Source organism: Acomys minous (assembly GCF_964271855.1).
Source record: "Acomys minous genome assembly, chromosome: 5".
Lineage (NCBI taxonomy): Eukaryota > Metazoa > Chordata > Mammalia > Rodentia > Muridae > Acomys > Acomys minous.
In genome coordinates, this window is record NC_140494.1 from 109,241,943 (window position 1) to 109,265,979 (window position 24,037).

A 24,037-nucleotide genomic window follows, 5' to 3' on the forward strand; every position below is an offset into this window, starting at 1 on the left:
GCTGAGGCAGACAGGAGGATAACAGGTTCAAGGCCAGGCTAGCCAACTTAGTGAGACCTTGTCTCAAAATATAAAAGGCTTGGGGATGTGGCTAAGTGGTGGGATTCTTGCTAATATGTGAAAAGCCCTGATGTGTGTGTGTGGGGGAGGGGGAAGGGCATAGAGATTAACAATAAGATAAGACAGACAGAAATGAGAGAAAGTGACAGAGAGGGGGAAGAGATAGGTTCATATTTTTATGGAGCGACAGAGAAAATCTGCAAGCCATTTTAAAGATAAAAATGCTTCTTTTTTCTAGACCCTTTGAGGGGCTTGTGCACAGATGATTTATTTAAAGATAGAGAAACTTGGATTTAGGGTTACTTAAATGTAACTTAAATGTAGTCATAGGGCTATTTAAACATTTAGGACAATCATGGCGCCTGCGAGCTGAGCACTTTTCTTCCGTGCACCTTTGGCTCTCTCCATGCATGCTCTCTGAGGGAGCAGGAAGCAAAGCCCCACGCATGTGCCCAAGCATGAGCCACGTGGGCCAATGGTAACTTATACTTCTGATATCCATCCCCCTCCAACAGAAGCGGGTACCATCTCTTTCCACATGATTACATCTAAAAGGAAAGGCCCAGAATGATGAGGAAGATGACATTGTAGAAACTGTCCCTTGCGGCTGGTCCTGGAGGAGAGGAAATGTTTTCCCTATGATGTGAGTCAAGGCCTTGACAGCACCCAGTGAAGAGTGGGATGGTACAATGTAAAACTCTCAGAGACCAGGGGTGGCAGTTTCTACAGATCACATGTATGAGCAAAGCACGTGTGTGCATCACTCTGACCCTCCCAGGAGGTCTACTCCATCCCATTTCATAGAGGAGAAAACTGAGGCTCTCTCTGAGGATCCTTCAGATGGCACACATGGAGCTGCTTTCTATGCGCTTCAGGCCTCGGATAGGGGCCAGAGCAAGCCCAGTGCAGTCACCACACAGCAAAGGAAATAGTCTCTTACCTTCAGAGCCCAGTCACAGTCCACGAGGGCCTTCTGGTAGTCCCCAAGTTTTATATAAGCCTGAAAATGACAAAATACCTGATACTCAGACACAACTCCATATTAAAGGAGTCTTTAGTAAGTTCAGAAAGGATAGTTAATACCACCAAGGAAACAAAGATAAGAAAATGTGTCCGAGGACATGGGGAAAGCTACGAGCCTTAGTCACGGGTAGGAGTACAAACTGGTGCAGCCATGATGGAAGTCAGTATGGAGGATCCTCTGGAAACCACACGACCCAGTGATAACACTTATGGGCACTTACCCAAAGGATTCTACATTCTACCATGGAGAAACTTGCACACACATTTAGCAGGGAAATGGAACCAGTCCAGATGCCCATCAACAGATAAGTGGGTAGTAAAAATGTGATTCAGATACACAATGGGATTTTATTTATCCATCAACAAACATGAAATTCTCAGGGAAGTTGCCAGATCTGGGGAATATACAAAAGAGGCAAAAAGGCAAATCCCACATGTTCTTTTTCATATATGGATCCTAGCTTAAGTGTGTGTGTGTGTGTGTGTGTATGTGTGTGTGTGTGTGTGTGTGTGTTCTAGTATATATTAGTACAGGCACAGGTCATGTAACCAGGAAACCGTTTTTTCCTAAAAAAACAAAAACAAAAACAAAAACTAATATTTACTAATAACCAAAATAGGAGAAAAAGATAACTGTATGTTGTTTTCTTCTCTCTTCTTTTTCCTTTTTTTTCTTATCAAGAAACAGATGTAGATATTAGGTATATATATATTTTTTTTATGTTCCAGAAGAAACAGTAGTGGTCATCCCATGTAAGAAAAATAAACGAAAAACAAAAAAAGCAAAACAAACCAAACAAAGACCGGGCACCAGGAAGATGGCAGATGTCTCCAGGGTCCTCAGTCTCTAAGAACAGTGCCAGTGCACATCGAGGGTTCCTCATGACCCAAACTTTCCCAAGGAGCTGTAATATTCTTAGCTTTTTCCACGAAAAAGCTGATTACATCGCCTCTGTAGCTCTGGGGGGCATCAAGGCATCCACGCACAGGAAGGGGGCAGGCCGCAGCCTCCACTCCCTCTTCTGGCCTCTAGTTGCACTTGGAACTCATAAGGGAGGACAGAGTCAGTGTCATTGTAGGCCACAGAGGCCACGGTCGGTCTTATGGTACGTGAGTTAAGTTCCAACCAACCCTGAAGACATCTCTGTGGCCTTGAGCATTTTCTCTACATAGCCTTTTACTTTATCTTTTCTTCCCTTTTCTCTTCTCTCCTTTAAGACTTGAGTTTGACACCCTCTGTTGTTTCCAGTCTCTTTTGTTTCCCTATTCTTAAGTAGGGCTACTTTTCTTAATGGTGATTAAAATCTAGATTTATCTACGGAGCACCAACAATCTTGATTATAACATTAGTTGTAGGAGGGAAACAAGAGGAATGAAGGGGTACATTTTTCTTTCTTTCTTTCTTTTCTTTTGCAAGCAATATTTAGTTCCTAGTGTCTTTACTGTTTTCTAGCACCGCACACAAAAAGGAGAGGCATTTACAAAATAGTCAGTAGTTCAAGTGATTCCTAAAACCAGGCAGCACATTCTGGTTTTTATTTGCCTCTGAATGCGTGCTCTCGGAGAGGGCTGCAAGCAATTGCTCTCCCCAAAGCTTTTCGCTGTGATTCCTTATATTTATCCACAGCCACTCTTAATGGGATTCTTATGTCTAATCAAAGGGTGGCTTAAAATTGAATACAGTAAAAATGCAACTAATTTACATGAATGGGGGATGGGCGGCCTGCACTAGATACGAGTCTGAATCACACAACATTATACAAGCAATTCAACTCCACTGCTTTCTAATCACTTCTAACTAGCTTCAATGAGCATCAGTAGGTAGATATTTTCCAAGACAAAATTTGGTGCTGACTAAGAATGGAAAAGAATCACTGTATTAATTGCTTACACTTAAATGAGTCCTCTGAATTCTTTAAATGGACTTATTGATGCTCCAATGTTATGTAAGTAATGAGATGAGCTGAGACAGAGCACTGGGGGAAGCATATGGCAGGGTTTGTCCTTAGTAGTTTCATATTTATACTCCTGTTAGCTAAGGCAATAAGATGGGCATTGCTAAAGCGACTTCTGTCCATCCTCTTTATGGACTTGCTTTCTTAAAATAAGTTTTCACCATAAATGAGGTTGGGAAAGTACACCTGAGCTCTAGTCAGGTGTGTGCAAACTGTTCAAGTCATGAGCTCTTCGATTTATTCATCATTAACTCGCTGTCGCTCTCCAGACTCTCCAGCCTTCCAATGTCCCGTGGCTTGCTTTGAAAACATGTCTTCCACAGAGCCCAGGCAGACACTCTTGAGTTACAGAGATTGACACTGACGAGGGCTCTGTGGCTGCCTCACTCTCTGGTAATGATACGGCATCAAGTCAGTCTTACAGAGGTCCAGCTGACAGGTCCTGTTTGCCATAGGATCACATCCCTGAAGCTGGCACCCCAAACTTAACTGTGTCTCACAGATAAGGTTATTAGTTTCAAATGATAGTGATCAGCCTTTGTTAAGCCACAGGTAAGAGACCGTCACGGGGCGGGGCGGGGTAGCTAGCTATACCTGGTGTTTTGAGAAACAGAGGTTCCCTGTGAAATAAACCTGAAGGGAAAGGGATTCAGAAACTCTGAGTTCCTGACTAATGGCTGTAGGTTTGCTGGCTACCTCCGTCTAACCCCAGTTACAGAAATCAAAAAGCAGGTTTGATAAAACACGCAGGTAACTAGCTGGGAGAACTGACTCTGAGTCCCACCAAAGCCAAAGTGGTGGCCGGTACCAAGTTCTCAAAGACCATTTCCGCCTCCTAGTTTTTCCCATTATCCACCCGGGATAAAGTGCCTGGCCATCCTGAGTAGTGTGCAAGAGCCAATATGGAGAAAGCTACTTATGCTTAGCTCACCCCCTACCTGGTCACACGGGAGACTGAAGGCTAACCATTGCAAGTGTTTATACCATGGAAACAGGTGCTTGCTGTTGCACCAGAGCTGGTTGGTGAACATTTGCCAGCCCACCAATGATACTGTCTGTCCTTCTCTCTGACAGGTTTCCCAGAACTTGTTGTCGGAGTTGGGTCACCCACCTGGGCTCGGTTGGTATACAGCGCTGTCATGTCCTTCAGCTTCCCCAAACCCTCACTGTAGTAGAGGATGGCTGCTTCGTAGTCGCCCTTGGCAAAGGCCTCGTTCCCCTTTTCCTTTAGGGCTGGGGGAATAAAAGGCAAGCAGTGAGGCCTGGACATGTCAGGAGGCCTTCTACATGGCGGGTTTTCTAGTTCAGTGCATCGCCAACTTATTTTTCTCTGCAGCTACTTGAGGTCCAGTTTCTTTAAGTAGTTTTCCCCCTTCAAATCTATGCTGAGCTTTTGTATGCAGCTCTTGAGAAATGAGATTTTTTTTTTTCTAAACTGAGGTTTACATCTGCTCCACTCTTATTTACCATTGACCAAGGCAAGTGTTCCCATAATCAATTAGCAAATGGGGAGTGGGCAAGACCCACATTACACACACCATCAGATATTTAAAACAACACAGGCAGCATTGTGCACATCCATGCACCCGACCCCAACACATATAACATCTCTGCTGATTTTCATTGTTTCTCTTCTTTCCCCAATTTCACTTTTCTTTCTGACTCTAGCTTTAGCTCAGGCTAGCCAGTGGAGCCTCCCTCCTTTCCTACATCCCAAGCACCATCAGGAATCAGATTGGCCGAGTCTAACTGGGGGCCAGACTGAGGCTGTGTTGGGCTGACTGTGGATTAAGATCAGAGGACAGACTTGCGGTGTTTTCTGCCTGGCCAGGTCCTCTGACTGCCAGTCCATTGTGACACCTCCCACCCCAGGGAGCTCAATATCCACACACATCAGCATGCAGGCTTTTATGGACTCTTTCCAGCTGGAGTCATCCAGCTATTGAAAAGTAAGGACTAACAGTTACCATCTGCCAGGACTTTGCTTTCTCGTCTTCTCTTGGCTCGTTCCTTTGCATCCTTCTCCACGGATGCCAAGAAGGCCTCTGACAGCAGAGTGATTTACAGCATTAAAAAGAAAAAGCCAGATACTTTAATCAGTCCTTTAGTTCAAAATTCCAAAGAAAGCTACTTTGGGACTTTACACCTGTACTTCTTAGGCATACATATGCAGGCACACACATCATGCATGTGTGTGTACATGCACGTGTGAGCACATAGGCATGCACATGGACACACAATTCTGAGGCAGCTAAAAATGTCACTTTTGTAATTTGACATTAAATGCTAACCAGTGTGATGTATTAGTATTCGTGATGGCTATGTCTATGCCTCAGATTTGAATTATGTCTTTTAAGAGAGTTTTTCCTTTGAAGAGAGACTTTTTTGTTCTATTTAGCATAATGAGCCTCAGAGCTGAGCAACACAGTAAGAAGCTGACTCCCCTAAGCAGTGAAGGGTAAATTGGACCATAAAGAGTAACTGAATTCAGTTTACAAAAGATTGGTCAGGAGAAAAAAAAAAACAGAACAGAAAAGCCTCTGTATGCTGCCTCTTCAGACCACAGGTACCAGACCTGGGTCATCAGAAGGATTTTATTTTTGGGTTGTTTGTTAGCCCAGAGGCTATAATTTAAGGGTCTGGAAGTTACATAAAAAAGTGCATAGGGAGTTTTGTGGAAAAGTGGGGGAAGGAGAAAAGGACCTGGAGGTGACAGAAGCTTCAAAAAAAGATTGACAGAGCCAACTAACCACAGCCCAGAGGGGCTTGCAGAGACTGAAGCACCAAGATTCATGCGTAGACTTGGCCTGGGCCCCCTACACAGATGTAGCTGATGGGTAGCTCGGACTTCATGTGGGTCCCCTAGTAAGGGGAGCAGGGGCTGCCTCTGACATGGACTCTCTTGCCTTCTTTTCAATTACTTCTCCCTGGCAGGACTGCCTTGCCGGGCCACAGGGGAAGAGGACATGCTCAGTCCTGATACAGCTTAATGAGCTGGGGTGGATAGGAAGGGGGGATCTCCTTTTCTGAAGAATAGAGGAAGAGGAGGGGAGAGAGGGAGGGAGGGTGGAACTGGGAGGTGAGGAAGGATGGCCTATAACCAGGATGTAAAGTGAATGAATGAATGAACGAATGATTTTTGAAAGGTCTATTAAAAAAAAAAAAACAACTTGATCCTAAATGAATAAAACACATTGGAGAGAGAGAGATGTTGTTCTTACCTGGGTTCATTTCATCTGCATTCTGTAAGATACGGGTTATCATAAAAACAAAGAAATGAATTTTAAAGCTGAGTTTGTGGTAGGTGCAATAGAAGAGAGCAATCTAGCTGCAGATGAGTCAGGTTGTACATTTCCTTTAATCACCAACCCTGATGGTGCCAAAACTTAAGGGGCTTGCTTTAAAGCTGGGGATGTAACTGTGGGCACAATTATGGGCCTGATCCCATAGTATCAAGATGGCCCAAGTCAAGGAATCCTGTCCTCCGGCCTGTGACCGTGTTCAACATGAATCGGTAGAACACGTGAGTTTAGAACTACAACCAAAAATATGACACTCACGCTCAGGGGGCACAGAGGTTGAGTTTTCACTAAAGGAAGGGGGGGGGGGGAAAACCACCCATGGAGCTTGTAGTTCGTATGGAAAACAGACCAGGAAGCCCGAGAAACACACTATTCCAGCTTCACTGGGGGATTTGACATCATGTTCCTGCCTCAGAGCAGGTCACCCTAACTGGATCTACGTATATAACCCCAGAGAAGAAAGGGTAACCTCCAGGGCTTTTGGGGGACTGATCATGGTCTTGTTCATCGTTGTCCTGCACCCGTCCTCCTCCTGATCCCTCTCCAGCAGCAGAAGTCTCTTTTCCGTCTCCAGGACCGCTTTCTCCTGTATGACGGGATCCTCAGAATTCATCTCTTGGATTAAATTGGCTAGAGGGGAAAAAAAAAAACCCACATGTGACTCAGTCAGGCAGGTTCTTCAAAAAGAAAGACTCCATCCGTTGGAAAGGGTGGTGTTGAAAGTTAATAAGGATGATCCCCAGGCAGGAGAAGAAGGTAATAGGAAGCACAATGAATCATGGGACCAATATGAGACAATCAAGAATAGCATTTGCTTTGCCTAGGAAAATAAAAACTAAAAAAAAAAAAAAAAAAAAAAAAAAAGAATTTAACACTGGGCTTCAAGGAATGGAGTTTTAAATCACTATTTAACTCCATAGTGATTGTGGACTGCTTATTAGAAGTTGTATGCTTTGGTGGATATTAGAGAAAAAAGATAAATAAAAAATATCCATTTGCTTTGTTTGAAAAGCCTGTGGACTTGCGTGGGAGACAAGCGTAACACAAACAGCTCTGAGACTCACAAAAAGAACAGCCTTACCTGTCTCCCTGCCTCTCTTCACTGCATTGTCTACCCAGATTGGCATTCATAGACTGTCACTCAGAGGCATCACTCTCCCCTGGCCTCCCACCCCACCTACCAGATAAATAAAATTTCAGATCAAACTAATTATCCATGTCTGGCAGCCTTGACTAGGGAGGCTGAACACCGAGGGAGAAAAATGGGTAAATATCCAGGGAACTGGTCCTCGTGTGTCTAGCACTCTCCCTGCTGTGCTCTGCCTTGTTAGGGTAGGTGGTCTACTAGTCTCTCAAAAACTTTTACTTTTTGGGCAACCTAAATCCGACCATTCCAAATTGAGGATGCTATGTAGTCATCCAGAGAGGAAAGCATTCTTTCCAAGTCATGTTATTAGACTCACACAGCTACCCATAGCTACATCCGTCTTAGGTTCTCACCACAGAAGGATGCGGTCTCTCTTGTATGAGGTTTGAGCTTGTGCTTGTGCAAGTCATGTGGCCGATGCAGACCCAAGAGGTAGAGAAGCCATCTCTAGAAGCGAAGTCATTTGTGTCAAGTTTTGCTATCTGCCTGAACACGCTGGCTGCATGGTTTTGTAAAATGTGCACTATGGAGCAGCCTATGTTTGTTTTGTAATATGCTTAGGTTCGCTTGGCGCCCGTGGTTCCAGATGGTTTAGACACCACGAGGCAAGGGTAATGCAGTTTAGTTTCAGCAGAAATTCATGTGGTTTGTTATGTTTCAGACAGAAGATAAACGCCCAGTTAAATACCTGTCTGTTCGTGTGTATGTGTGTATTACATGTTCTTCGGGATCTGCCTATACCAAGTGTCACACCTGTAAGTAGTTTATAAGAGAGCGTTTCTAAGCAGATAAAGGTGCCTGCTACCAAGGCTGACCACCTGAATTCCATCCTCAAGGCCCACAGAGTGAAAGGAAGGAACTGACGCCTGAAAGTTGTCCTCTGCCACTCACACACGTGTGTGTGTCCTCTCACCCTGGTAAACAAATAGGTGTAATTTTAAAAAGCTCTCATGATGAAACCCAATACCTTGTATGCTAACCTGAGATCTTATTAAATAAATGGAAGGATAAGTCCAAGAAAAGAAATAAGAATAGGAAGGAAGGAAGGAGATAGACTCGAAACATTACTGCCACTTGCTGATCACAGCTGGGACTGAATACCTTATTAGTTTGTGAGTCATTTAGTTTTCATTTTCCATGGCATGCCTATTATTATCCTTGGCCTATTTTCTACTGGGTCATTTGTCCCCCTTTGCACTGACTTAAAAGACTTCTATATAAATTCTGAACTGCTCACATAGATTTAAAAAAATCTCCTTAGGTACAGTGTCTTCTCATTTGCTTTTATAGAAGTTTCCAGCATCCTTGGGCACCTGCATACGCACTCACACAGACACACAGATAAACATAAAAATCAATCGTTAGTTGTTATGCTCTCCCCAGGTCATTAGAGCCCGTGTAGACTTGAATGCCGTGCAGTGTGGGAGCAGAGCTTGCTGAGGATGAAGAGTCGTTGCCTCCCGGCGTGTTTGGTCTTCCCTGTCACAGATGTGAAATCTGATCTTAGCTCTTCATTCCTCTGTACGGCCCTGCTTGTACTTCCTAGAACACTCACGTCCTCACACTGATTACTATAGGTTTTTTTGTTTACTTGTTTGTTTGTTTGTTTGTTTGTTTGAAATCTCAAACAACAATGGAGAGTTAGTTCACATTGTTTTTTTCCTGAGAAACTTTTCTGGTTATTATTGGCACTTTGCTCTTCCACATGAAACTGAGCTAATTTGTTAAATTTGAACACAAACCACTTGAGATTTTGATTTAAACTAATTGTGCAAAATAATTTGAGGAGAAGTATTGTCTTTACCAAATGATATCTAAGAAAAAATATATGTCTTCATATAGGCAGGTCTTCTCTATGTCTTTTATTAAAATCTGTATTGACCAAGGCCTTAACTTTTAGTTTCTCCTTAACATCCTCCCTCAGTTCTGAACATCATTAAGGGCAGCAGGTTGCAGTAGTCGTTTTAGGTTTCTCGGGGGTGTGGTGATTTGCCAAGCCCTGTTTTTTTATGTTTTCCATGGTTTTTATTTGTCAGTTTTAACATTTATTTAGTGGCTGCGTTTGCAGAGGTGGGGATGAGGTAGGTGTGTGAGCGGGTGCCACAGAGCACAGTAGGGAGGTCAAAGGACTGTGGGGCTTGGTTTTCTCCTTCCACCATTTGGGGGCTGCCAGACTTGGCAGCAAGTACCTTGAGCCTCTGAGTCCTCTCTTATGTCTCACTTTGACAGTTTCCAAGAGTACTGGGCAAGTATTTCATAGAGCCTTTGTATTTGGGTTTATTTGGTGTGTTTCTCCTGGTTAGACAACAGGACTGGGGAGGAAGACAACAGCACAGCAGGTCACAGTGCACGCTGTCACTATGCTTGGTCACGATGTGAACGTTGGCCGTGTGTGGAAGGCTGTGTTTGTCAGCTTCTTTTCACTGTCGAATTACTCTCCATGCCACAACCAAGCCTTAATGCTTCTTTCATTTAAGGATGGAGAGGTACATTTCACCTTCCCGAAGGAAACACAAGTTCTAAAGAATTCGCCTGGATAGGAAATCTGTTTTATTCATTTGCCTACTTACTTATCCAACTCATTCGTGTCAGTATGGATTCATGGATATTATTTTCTACTTTGGATTATAATATAAACCTATGTTGTTTATTTTATTGCTCATATTGTCCTCATTTTTCCCCACTGGGGGTTCTTTTTCAATTAAATTTTTTATAATTTTCTCCACGAAGATCTTAAATATACTCTGAAAGATTTATTTCCATATTTAAATGCAGTATTCCTGAGGCCAAAATGCAGAAATCTCATTTCTAGGTATGAATACAAAGGAAATAAAATCAATCTATGCAGAGTTATCTGAACTCCCATATTCATTATAGTGTTATTCCCCTGTAGAAACAGAGAATCACTTTGAGACTAGAAAGGGAAATGGTGCTCCCCCCACCCCCAAAACTCATCAAAGCAGGTAGAATGGTGGTTGTCAGAGGTTGTTTTTGGCCTGGAGAACAGAGTGTGAGGTGGGTTGTAGCCAGACAAGAGGAATACACACCACAGTTGTATTACACAGAATAGTGAGCTACAGTGAAAATCACGCACTGTACACTTTGCAATTGCCGGGAGGATAGCGCTTTAATGCATTCACCACAAAGGTGTCAAGAATGCGATTTGAAAGATGAATTTGATTGGCTTGGCTAGTTCGTGATGTATGCTAAATCAAAATATGACATACATCATAACTAGGCATAAGTTCTTTCATTAATTAAAACTTAATAAGGCCTTTATTTAGTCCATTTTATCTGATACTGGTGTTTATCATCTATTTTATTTTGTGTAGTAGTTGGTTGGTAAATACTTCTACATTTTAAGCACTCTATCTCTGTCTCATAGATAGGTCTCTCTGGGCTCAAGCCTAAAGGCTACCGCGCGTTGAACATCTTTAGAGATCTTACTCATCAAACTCGACTCACCCAACTTTCTTCTAAGTCTGTTCTTCCTCAAATGCCCCCATCTCAGTAAACCACTGGCCTCCTACCCGTCACTCAGCTTATTTCCACACATTCTCACTCTCTCTCAGCCCTCACAGGCAGGACGCTAATGCTTGTCAAGAGTAACACCTAAGTGTGTTGCTAGTCTGTGTACTGTGTGCTGTCTCTATTCCCACTGCTCAACTCTAAGCCCAGCTGACGACGCCTCCCTCCTTGCAGTGGTTGGAACAGCCTCTTGGCTGGCCCCTCGGCACCACAGTGTCTCCTCCAGTCCACACCACACACCGAGCACAGGACTGACTCTCCTAAGACACCAATGCTCTGCTCTAAGAATTCCCCTCAAGGGGTCCCTGAAGCATAGCTCCTGGTGAATGTGAGTTCCTTGCTGCAGGTCCCTCAGCTGCCCTCTTTGGGTCTCTCCTCGGTCGGATGGAACCCTTCTATCTTTGCTGACATCCCCACACCCCTACAGGCCATTTCAGTCCTCCTGTTTTCCTAGAAAGCACGGCACTCTCTCCTTAGCTCCCAGATGTCCTATCTCCTCCCTTCTTAACTAGAACATTCCTTCACATCTGCCACATGGTCACCTCCTATGACTTTTTTTTTAATAGTTACTCTTTATGTTTTATAATATCTACTACTAGGTTTTTCATTTTTTGTTGTTATGTAGTTTATACGTACTACACATTCCTATTTATCCTGAAAACAGTTTAACTTCAAATACAGAAACTAACAATCTATCTTCTCTTCTTTGTATGTCAGACTATTAATATTATAATATATACATTTTTACATCATGCATTCATTAACCAAGTATTAGAATTATGGATATTTAAAATACATTTGTCTTTAAACTTTCTGTAGAGTTAAACATTTTTATTGTTTTTTTTTTTATTGAAAAATAAAATCATTCATATTACATTTCAATTGCTATCCCATCCCATGCATCCTCCCATTCCTCCCTCCCTCCCGCTTTCACCCCATTCCCCTTCCCTATGACTGTGACTGATGGGGACCTCCTCCCCTTGAATATGATGCTAGGGTATCAAGTTTCTTCTTGGTAGTCTGCTATCCTTCCTCCGAGTGCCATCGGGCCTCCTCATCAAGGAGACATGGCCAAATAAGGGGCACCAGAGTTCGTGTGAAAGTCAGTCCCCAGTCTTCACTTAACTGTGGAGAATGTCCTGTCCCTTGGCTAGGTCTGGGTAGGGGTTTGATGATCACTGCATGTATTGTTCTTGGTTGGTGCCTTAGATCAAGCAGAACCCCTGGGCCCTGATCCGCCACCCATCATAGTGTTCTTTTTGTAGGTTTCTAGGACCCTCTGGATCCATCTATTTCCCTATCTCCTATATTTCTCTCACCTTAGGATGTCCTCACCACTATCTCATTTTCCTGGTAAGTGAATACTTTCATGAGACATGCCCCTTGGCCTAGTGTCCACATATAAGTGAGTATATACCATTTGAGTCTCTTTGCTTCTGGGTTAGCTCACTCATTATGATCACTTCTAGTTCAATCCATTTGTCCACAAATTTTGGAAATTTCTTGTTTTTAACAGCTGAGTAGTATTCCATAGTGTAAATGTACCATAGTTTCTTTATCTATTCTTCTACTGAGGGACATTTAGGCTGTTTCCAGGTTCTGGCTATTATGAATAAGGCTGTTATGATCATGGCTGAGCATCTGTCCCTGTTGTATTGCTAGAGCATCTTCTCTTCCTATGACTCTTTACATGCTATTTAAATGCCACTTCTTGAAAGAAATGTTGAAATCTGCCCCAGGGTGGATCGTATACATGCCCTCAAATATATATCTTTTGGTCTTTCAAGAGGAAACTAAATGATATAAAAAAGTAGGGGTAATTAAAGGATATCATAAAAGTGTGGCCCTGATCCCTTAGGACTAGTATCTGTTATAAGAATATACACAGAGTAAAGAAAGAGATGTCTATAAACATACAAGAATTTTACAGAATACCAAACAGATTGGACCAGAAATGAAAGTCCTCCACAACTATTGCTACATAATAAAATGCTAAATGTACAGGGCAAATAAAGAATATTAAACAGTGCAAGGGGAAAAGGCAAGTAACATATAAAGTCAGGGGCTGGAGAGATTGCTTGGAGGTTAAGCGCACTGAGTGCTCTTGTGAAGGTCCTCAGTTCAATTCCCAGCAACCACATGGTGGCTCATAGCCATCTCTAATGTGTCTTTTGGTTTGCAGGTGTACATGCAGACAGATCACTGTATATATAATAAATAAATAAATAAATAAATAAATAAATCTTAAAAAATAAAGAAAATCTCCTTTTAAAAAACATATGAAGTCAAACCTATTAGAATTAAACCTGACTTCCCAATAGAGACTCTAAAAGCCAGTAGGGCCTGGACAAATGTCTTGCAGACTATTAAAGACCATAGATGTCTTTACTATACCTAGCAAAACTTTCAACTACTGTAGATGGAAAAAACAAGATATTCCATGATAAAATCAAGTGTAAACAATATCTATTTATAAATTTAGTCCTAAAGAAGACACTAGAAGGAAAACTCCAACTCCAGGAGGTTAACTATACTCAAGAAAACACAGGAAATAAATAATTCCACACCAGCAAAACCAAAAGAAGGGAAGCAAACACACACACACACACACACACACACACACACACACACACACACACTACCACTACCAAATTCAAAATAACAAAAACTAACAATAATTGACCATTAACATATCTCCATTTCAATAGACTCAATTCTCAAACCGACACAGACTAACAGAATGGTTGTGAAAACAGGATCCATCATTCTGCTGCATGCAAGAAACACACCTTAACATCAAAGAGAGATATTACCTCAGAGTAAAGCACTGGAAAAAGATTTTCCAAGCAAATGGACCCAAGAAGCAAGCTGGTGTAGCCATTCTAATATCTAACCAAATACACTTTCAACCAAAATTTAACAAAAGAGATGAAAAAAAAAATCCACCAAGATGATGTCACAGTTCTAAACATCTACAATCCAAATGCAATGGCACCCACATTTGTAAAAGAAACATTAATAAGTTTTTCTGATGTTTTTGTTCTCTGATCTGATCTTCCCTCATATGGTTCATGTATGGTCAAGTGCATAGTGTCAATAGTCTCACACAATCTGCTTGCCTAGAATATAAATTGATGTCTGGTTTTGATTGGGTACGCTGGGTCATATGCTCTATGTGTTCTTTTGGCTTCTTTCATTACTCTCAATTCATATTTGACCTAACTATATACGGGTATATCTTAATACTTCATCATGATTCTTCAAAGCTATATATTAATTTTTTATTATTATATTTATTGTTTAACATATGCATTTATATTATTACACAGAAATAAAATAAACTACATACAGCAGGAAGAACCGCAAAACAATCAGGAATCTTATAAATGCTATATGCATAGTGATTTGGGTATCTGTATTTGGAAATTTTGAAGTAAACATCTTTCCTTTCTTGTTGAGTTTAAAATGCTAAATGAAAATCCATATTTGTCATATTTCATTCTTTTAACTTAAAACATCTTTCTAGATGTAAAAACATCTTAACCCCTAACCAACTAAGCTTAACTGTGAGACTAAACTATGTGCTCTTTAACCCCATCAGAGACTTGAGAAGGAATAAAACTTAGGTGTTCAAGGGTCTACAGTTCAAAGAGAAACTCACAAGTAAAATATGACAATCTACAAAATCAAAGGCTGAGAGGAGGGAAAAGAGGCCTAGGAGGTGATGTGGACTACAGAAGAATACCACTGAGGCAGAGTCAGCCACAGGTATAATATATATACCGACATGTTATGTTGGGTATTTTAATCATTAATTTTAGAAACTATTATCCTGGAAAAACTTATTTATTATGATCACAAATTTGTATTTAGGATTCTTGCTTTAGAAATAAATGGGATCAGATGTATATAGGACTGTGCATAATAGGTAGAAAAAGAAATAATATAAAAATGTTGTATATATTCATATCAAAACACCCCAAATCGTATTTTTTACAATATATATTGACAAAAATAAATGTTTATAAGATAAAAAAAGAAACATTAATAAAGCTTAAATTATACATTGAACTTTACACATTAATAGTGGGAGATTTCAATACCTCATCCTTACCAATCGACAGGTAATGCAGACATAAACGGAACAGAGAAATAATGGAACTAATAGAAATTATGACTCAAATAAAACTAACAGATATCTACAGAACATTTCACCCAAATACAAAAGAATATATCTTCTTCTCAGCACCTGAGGTAATATTCTCCAAAACTGACCATATACTTGATCACAAAGCAAGCCTCAACAGATACAAGAATTTGAAATAACACCCTGTATCCTATCAGACCACCATGGATTAAATCTGGAAGTCAATAACAACAGAAACAGAAAGTCTACAAACTCATAGAAACTGACCACTGACTGGGTCAAGGAAGAAATAAAGAAGTTAAAAACTTTCTAGAATTCAGTGAAAATCAAGGCACAACATCCCCAAACTTATAGAACACAATGGAAGCAGTGCTAAGGAGAAAGATCATAGCACTAAGTGTCTTCATCAAGAAATTACTGAGATCTTATACTAGCAACTTAACAGCCCACCTGAAAGCTCTAGAACAAAAAGCAAACACATCTAAGAGGAGTAGATGGTAGGAAATAAACTCAGGACTGAAACCACTAAATTAGAAACAAAAATAATATAAAGAACCAATAAAACCAAAAGCTGTTTCTTTGAGAAAGTCAAGAAGATAGACAAACCTTTATCCAAACTAACTAAAAGGCAGTAAAATTAACAAGATCAGAAATGAAAAGGGGGACATAACAACAGACACTGAGGAAATCCAAAGAATCATTAGGTCTTACTTGAAAAAACCTGTACTCCACAAAATTAAAAATCTAAAAGATCTCAGATGTGGTTGAAGATGATCTGAGTTTTACAATTAAGCTCAGTTATTTTGGGGTTAAGATATTTTTAGGTCTTTTAGAAGATATTTTAGGACATTTTAGGTCTACTTAAAATAGACATTTTAAGTAGATAAAGATGAGATATGGTAGATATTGATTTACATTCAAAAATTTAGACTCACAAAGAAAGGAAAGATGTTTTCTTCAAGGCTGCCCAATACAAATAACCAAAACACTATGAAGTGAAATTTATATAATTTTTGATTGTTTCATAGTTCCTTTTGCTGTAGGTAGCTTATTGTATATATGTATGATACTATAAATGTGTATGTAAAAAATAAAATTACAAAAGTGTAAAAAAAATCTAAAAGAAATGAACAATTTTCTTGATAGATATCACTTACCAAAGTTAAATCAAGATCAGGTAAACTATTTCAATAGTCCTATAACCCCTAAGGAAATAGTTGCCTTACCAAAATTCTTAGACCCAGATGGTGTTAGCACAGAATTCTTCCAGATTTTCAAAGAAGAACTAATACCAATACTTCTCAAATTATTACACAAAATAGAAACAGAAGAAACATGGCCAAATTCATTTTATGAAGTCACATTCACTCTGATACCTAAACCACACAAAGACTAAAGAAAGGAAATTCAGACCAACTTTGATCATGAAAATTGATGCAAAAATACTCAATAAAATATTCACAAACTGTATCCAAGAACACATCATCCACCATAATCAAGTATGCTTCATCCAAGAAATGTAGGGATGGTTCAACATATGAGAATCTGCCAATGTAATCTACCATATAAACAAACTGAAAGAAAAAAAATCACATGATCATCTCATTAGATGCTGAAAAGGCCTTTGACAAATCCAACACCTCTTCATGATAAAAGACTTGGAAAGAACAGGGACACAAGGCACATAACAAAATATCACAAAGGCAGTATACAGCAAGCTGATAGCCAACATTAAATTAAATGGAGGGAAACTTAAAGCAATCCCACAAAAATAAAGGTCAGGACAAGGTTGTCCACTCTTTCCATATCTTATTCAATATAGTACTTAAAGTTCTAGCTAAAGCAATAAGACAACTAAAGGAAATCAAGGGGATACAAATTGGAAAGGAAGAAGACAACATATCACTATTCACAGATGATATGGCAGCATATATAAGTGACCCCAAAAATTCTACCAAGGAACTCCTACAGCTGATAAACACCTTCAACAAAGTGGCTGGACACAAATTAACTCAAACAATGAATAGCCCTGCTGTATACAAATGATAAACAGGCTCAGGAAGAAATCAGGGAAACAATACCCTTCACAATAGCCATAGATAATATAAAATATCCTGGTGTAACTCTAACCAAATCAATGAAGGACTTGATCTTCAAGCCTTTGAAGAAAGAAATTGAAGAAAATATCAGAAGATGGAAAGATCACCCATGCTCATGTATTGGTAGGATTAACAGCAAAATGGCCATCTTACCTAAAGCACTCTACAGATTCATTGTGATTCCCATCAGTATTCCAATACAATTCTCTACAGACCTTGAAAAACAATACTGAACTCATATGGAAAAAACAGAAAGCCCAGGATAGTTAAAACAATCCTGTACAACAAAAGAACTTCCAGAGGTATCGCCATCCCTGATCTCAAACTGTATTACAGAGCAAAGGCAGTAAAAACTGCTGGGTACTGATATAAAAATAGACAGGTCCATCAATGGTATTGAATCGAAGGCCCAGAAGCAAATCTGCACACCTATGGACACCTGATTTTTGATAAAGAAGCCAGAAATATACAATGGGGAAAAAAAGCATCTTCAACAAACGATGCTGTTCTAACTGGATGCTGGCATGTAGAGGAATGCAAATAGTTTTATACCCATCACCCTGCACAAAACTCAAGTCCAAGTAGATCAGAGACTTCAATATAAAACCAGCACACTAAATCTGATAGAAGAGAAAGTGGCGAATAGCCTTGAACACATTTGTACAGGAGACAACTTCCAGAACAGAACACCACCAATCACGCAGGAACTAAGATAAGCAATCAGGAAGTGGAACCTCACGAAATTGAAAAGCTTTTGTAAACAAAAGGACATCATTAAAAGGACAAAACCAGCAGCTTACAGAATGGAAAAAGATCTTCACCAACCCCACATCTGACAGAGGGCTGATACCCAAAATATATAAAGAACTCAAGAAACTAGGCACCACCAAACCAAATAATCCAATTTTAAAAATGGGGTACAGAGCTAAACAGAGAATTCTTAACAGAGGAATCTCTAACAGCCAAGAGACACTTGAAGAAATGTTCAAAATTCTTGGCTATCAGGGAAATCAAAATGACTCTAGGATTCTATCTTGCACCTGTCAGAATGGCTAAGACCAAAGACTCAAGTGATAGCTCCTGCTAGCAAGGAGCAAGGGAACATTTCTCCATTGTTGGTGGGAGTGCAAACTTGTACAGTCATTTTGGAAGTCAATATGGTGGGTTCCCAGAAAAACTGGAAACTGATTTACCTCAAGACCCAGCTATCCTACTCTTTACCATATACCCAAAGGATGCTCCATCTTACCACAAGGATGCTGGTTCAACTATGTTCATAGCAGCTTTATTTGTAATAGTCAGAAGTTGGAAATAACCTAGATGTCCTTCAACCAAAGACTGGATAAAGAAGATGCCATACATTTACACAATGGAGTATTACTCAGCTATTGAAAGCAACGCCATCATGAAATTTGCAGGCAAATGGATGGAACTAAAAAATATCATCCTGAGTGAGGTAGCCCAGACTCAGAATGACAAGCATGGTATCTCAAAGTAAAGGGTAACCATGCTACAATCCACAGACCCAAAGAAGCTAAGTAACAAGGAGGGCTCAAGGGAGGGGCCTGAATCTCATCGAGAAGGGGAAACAGAATAGATACAGTGGGTGGATGGGGAGAGGGGACTTCATGGGGGTTGGGGTGGGGGATGGGAACAGGGGGGCTCAGGTATAGTAGAGGACAGAGAGAGAGAGGGGGGGGGAGGGAGGGAGGGAAGGAAGGAGGGAGGAAAAGAGGGAGAGTGTGTACTGGGAGACACAACTCAGATCAGGATGAACTATAAACATAGGGCAATGGAAACTACCAGGAACAAATGAGAGTGACCCTAGCTAAGAGTCCTCACGGAGCCTGAGCCAGCCATCTCCTGTAACCTGGCAAGAGTTCCAGTGGAGGGATTGGGGCACCAACATAGCCAAAAAGCCTTTGGCTTACAATTTTTCCTTTTCACAGGTATGCTGGGGTAAAGGAGGCACAGAAATTGTGGGAGTGGCCAACAGATGACCAGTCCAGCTTGAGACCCTTGCCATGAGAGGAAGCTCACTCCTAACACTGCCTAGAAGGCTGGGAACCAGAACTCAGAGACCCATGATAGAACCAAACACTGAAGGGATCTCCCCCAAGGACCCTCTCCCAGGGACCCTCCCCCAGGGACTCCAGTTTGCTTGACTAGACCAACTCCATGACAGGCTTCAGGTTTTTCACTCTGCCTAACTAGGCCAAGTTTCTAACAATTCCTGGAAAAGCCACAAGTTATTGGCAGCTAATCAGCTTATAGAACAACATTTTTAAAAGAATATTCACAAAGGGGTCTTTATGAAGAGTCACATTGAGCTGTACTCTGTCTCAGGGACAGCTTTAGGAGTGAGCACCTTAGTCAAAGATATCAAGAATATAATCAACACCTTTGACAGCCATTTCCCCAGCCAGAACTAGACTTAGGGCTTTCTATGGCTTGGGGACAGCTTCTTTTGAGAAAAGGGGTGATGCTGACTGAGTGGTACCCATGTGTGTGCAAGTCCCACTGATCCATTTCCTGGGTCTCAACTTGGGACGATGTCCAAGCAGAAGATACTTTTTCTAGGAAGACCTGATTTGTCTCTGAGCACCTCTCTGCTCTCCCTCGGCAGTAAAGAAGGACAGGTACATGATGATCCCTACTTACTGGAAAAGAAAAAAAAATCCCCAAAGAAGGTCTACAGAAGAGGTAGGGAGAAAACTACATGGGAAAAGTGCTTGGCAACACACACATTTCAATATCTGAGTTTGATGCCTAACACCCTTGTAAAAAGCTGGATGTGGAAGTCCATCTATGATCCTAGTGCAGGGGAGGCAGACAAAGGGGTAGTAGCCTAGTCAGGGAGCCCCAGGTCCCAGGGAGAAACCCTAAGAGAAAAAACTAGATAGCTCCTGAGGAAGGACACCCAAGGTTGGCCCTCCACCCATACACACGTACATCTTCATACTCATAAGCATATATCTGTACACAGACAGACAGACAGACAGACAGACAGACACACACACACACACACACACACACACACACACACACACACACGACATACACATGTAATTACACGATGAGAAGTAGCCTCCTACAGGCCAATACAGATGTCTAAGGAAAAGCTGACCATGTCAAGCCTTAGTTCTTACAGTCTAATTTCAAGATCGGTGATCAAATGTATTTTGCTGTTTAATTTACCTAGCCTCTGGTATTTTGTGACAGTCCTATCAGAGTAAGACAAGCACTGCCTCCAATGGGCTAGACTCTTCTGCACTTCTCAACTCTCTCTTTCATTCACATATCACCTTGAAATTACCTGTTTAAGATCAGTTTTCATACTGAATTATGGGTATCATAAAAATGATTCCTTTACTGCATTGTGCAGTACTTGATAAGAACACACAGCAGGAGCCTGAGGAATGGATGCATTAAATCCATATGCATGTGGCCATTTCAATTTAGTTACAAATGCAGTAAGAGTAGCACTTTGGTCACACAAGCTACCTTCCTACTACTCAGCAGCCACAGGTGTCCAGCAGTTACCACAGTGGCCATTTGGATCACTGTGGAAAATTCAATTGCATGATGCTGATATAAGCGAAAACTGGTTAAACTGAGGATCAATAAAATCTAGGACAGAGAAAGAAAGATGAGAGAATGAGAAAGTCTACAGGCAGAAATGGAACACCAGAGTATGGGGTGCAAACTACAAGGAGCTTGGTGCTGCTCACCTGTGGGATGTGGAGTATGACGAGGTTCAAGGAGGAAGGTCACGTGAGGCCTGAGTCCCGAGGAGAGCCCCTGGTTGATTGTGACTGAGGCGAGCACAAGCAGAGAAGTGTCTGGCAAGATCTACATTTTAGCTACATTGCTCTGTGGGGAGCACAGGCCTGGGTGGCCGGAACAACTATTAGAGGTTTGTTAAGAGTCTGCAGAGAGGAACCAGACACAGGGTGTCTCAGAGCAGACAGACAAGGGGTGTGGTGTGGTGTGGTGGGGTGGGGTAGCCAAACCTGAAGGCTGAAATGGACACAAGGTGGAAAGGTGGCACCAGTCCCGCTGACCAGAAGGAGACAGCAGAGAGGGGAATTTGATTGAGGAAGGGCAGAGGAGAGAAAGAGGTGACGACTCAATTCCGGACTCATGAAGTGGGAAGCATTTGCGGCACACAGTAGCCTTGGCAACTGACCATAGAGCCTGAGGCTCTGAATGAAAGGTGATGTAGTGTAGACCCCAGCAGGCAGGCGAGTTCACCTGAAGAGCAGCCTGAGTGGTGTAGCAAGGCCGCAGAAGAAGCATTCGGGAAGGAGCTCAGGAGAGCCTAGTGAGGAGACAAGCGCCACACAACTGTATCCACGTGAGGTTAGCCTATTTGTAAGTTGGCTTTTTTTCTCTCATCCATACAGCCTGCACTTAATTTATTTGACGTAGTTCTATTTATTGTATAAGGTGTGTGTGTGTGTGTGTGTGTGTGTGTGTGTGTGTGTGTGTGTTGGTGTTGGTGTGGACAGAGAAGAGGATGAGTCATAAGCCACTCACATAATTGGCCAATCTGGAGGGAAAGCTAGTCTTACCTCCTGCCTACAGGAGGGACCCAGATGATTAAGTAGGTTCTAGAATGATCTCAGAACGGTGGGCCTCGCTGGCCATGTGGAACCACCAGCTCTTGTTGACTGGGAAAGTACATGGAGGATAGCTGTCAGCTTCAATTTCAGTCAGACTATAACAGCTTCTATGATGCCAATTAACAGCCAGGAAATACTGCCCCAAGGCTGTAACCGAGTTCTCAATAGCCTTTCTGTTTAATTTCCATTATCCTTTTTTTCCCCTTGAGAGTCATAAACCTCTCAGACAAGCCAGGAGCTACCTTACAGCTATAATTTCTCTTTACCCAATTCACCTCTCCAAGGCACAACGCAACCTGTGATTTATTGCTACTTACTGATTTCATCCACATTTTCCAGAAATCTCTGTAAGTCTCTCTCTTGATCACCAGCCATCGCAGACACAAATCTCTAAGGAAGGCAGAATACATTATGAAATTAATAATAAAACACTAAACAGAACCGCCGGGCTTATTATCTGTCTAAGACTGAGAGCCAAGTGATTATTATTAAGGCAGATTTGTGTTTGTAAATGTCACGAGTAACAGCAGGGTGAGCCATTTTCCTCTGACTGCTGGTTAAGGCCAAGGGACACTCATTACTTGTGGCAATACTTCTAGAGAGCTGCCAGCCCTGTCTCTGCTGGAAAATTGCTCTACAATAATTTCTCCAAAGCCAACATCAACCACTGTGATTTAGAGACTTGATGCAAAGGGAGCTGGGAGAACATCCTACGGATTGCTGGGGCTAGAGAGGAGGAGTGCAGTGCCCAACTTTGGTCATGACAGGAGTGCCTAGTCAGAATCTTAGACCAGGTAGGGCATCAGTAAGTAGGGAGAGGACTGTCTGCATGTACATGGTCACACTTGCTTAAAATCTATGTCTCTGGCTTGTTTCTGAGGATGAAGAGAAGGCGTCAAAGTCTGCTTTCCAGTTCTCTGCAAGGTACACTGCTTTAATACACTTGGTTTTGAATGTGAAGACTATATAATAAACTCAGTGGTACCCAAAGGTTTATCCACACACCTAACGATCATCCAATGCTTGTTAAAAAAAAAAAAAAGATTTACCTAGACTCGGCCCACAGCAAGTCTCAACTCACGTGGGTGCACCCCTAGGGTTTTTTTTTTTTTTAAATATGCTATACTGTAGGACCAGCTTGGACATAGCCTTGGTAGTGCAGTCAGAAAACACACCGACAACTATGAATTATAACACTGCCACGCAAATTAGCGAGTTCCAGTTTCTCAGATCATGTAATGGAAATCATAATGCGAACCCAGAGGACACGACGGGGTTGACTGTAGCACTCTGAACGTGATGAATGATTTGTGAGGCTTCCTTATCTAGGAAGAAGCCTTCGCATATGGCTCAAACAGTTAACACTCCCTGGAAACGGGATTCACATGCTGGGGTGTGTGAATTAACTAAGGGTACAAGGCTAGCATGAACCAGGAGCTTCACGGACAGAGACAGCTTATCTTTCCAGAGCAACACACCCCAGCCAGCGTGGTCAGCACTAGAGAAGAGCCACAGTTCAGGAGCCGGGAGCAGATTGGGGACCTATACCGGCGCCCCGCCCCTCTGTCCTCAAGGCAGCCCAGGAGGGCGGAGGACAGCTACACTGTTGCCTGGCAACCGCTGCCCAGCTTCTGGGCCCTGTGCACTCAGGATTGGTCCCAGCTGTAAGCCATCCTCAGGGTCCGGAACCAGTGGCCTCTGCTCATCTCTAAGGCCAGGACAGCACCAGTTCCACGACAGAAACCAGGAGCCACCATCTACACTGACCTGCGGCGCCCAGGATCGGACAGGAAGTGGAAGCTGTGAACAGGCTGTGACTGGCCTCTGCTGGGGAGGGGCGGGGCCTGGGTGGGGCGGGGCCTCTTGTGACTCACAGAATGCGCTGGCCAGTTTGAAGCTGGTACGTCCCACCCAGAGACAGAGACAGAAACAGCCAAGCGCTGCCTGGTTGCTAAAGCAACGCCTGTAACGCCGCCGTTTCGCTCTAGGGGAGCCAGGGTTCGCACTCCCAATTGATTTCATATCATTAGCCCCACAAAAGTCAAAGTCTTCAACGTACGTCGTGAGTCTGGTTTTGTTTTAATGAACAACGTGTGGCCTCCAAGGCAGTAGCGTACTTTTTGATTCTAAATTTTTCTCCTATACGACGTG

The 24,037-nt window shown here is 42.0% G+C and overlaps 1 protein-coding gene across 2 annotated transcripts in view; it reads right to left on the reverse strand.

Annotated features, from left to right (window-relative positions):
* TTC12 (tetratricopeptide repeat domain 12) overlaps window positions 1–23,739 on the reverse strand; it is a 50,053-nt gene extending 26,314 nt beyond the window's left edge. Inside the window, exons 1-7 of one of the 2 annotated variants that reach the window (XM_084781597.1) lie at window positions 23,654–23,739; window positions 22,204–22,276; window positions 6,810–6,970; window positions 6,260–6,281; window positions 5,006–5,083; window positions 4,150–4,271; window positions 1,001–1,060 (exon numbers count right to left, since the gene is read on the reverse strand). In XM_084781597.1, the coding sequence (XP_084637723.1) occupies window positions 1,001–1,060; window positions 4,150–4,271; window positions 5,006–5,083; window positions 6,260–6,281; window positions 6,810–6,970; window positions 22,204–22,261 (501 nt within the window). In that variant the 5' untranslated portion in view covers window positions 22,262–22,276; window positions 23,654–23,739. Of the gene's footprint in view, window positions 1–1,000; window positions 1,061–4,149; window positions 4,272–5,005; window positions 5,084–6,259; window positions 6,282–6,809; window positions 6,971–22,203; window positions 22,277–23,364; window positions 23,503–23,653 lie in introns of those variants that run through there. The other variant, XM_084781598.1, reaches the window with a different exon arrangement.
* Between the last annotated feature and the right edge of the window lie 298 nt (window positions 23,740–24,037).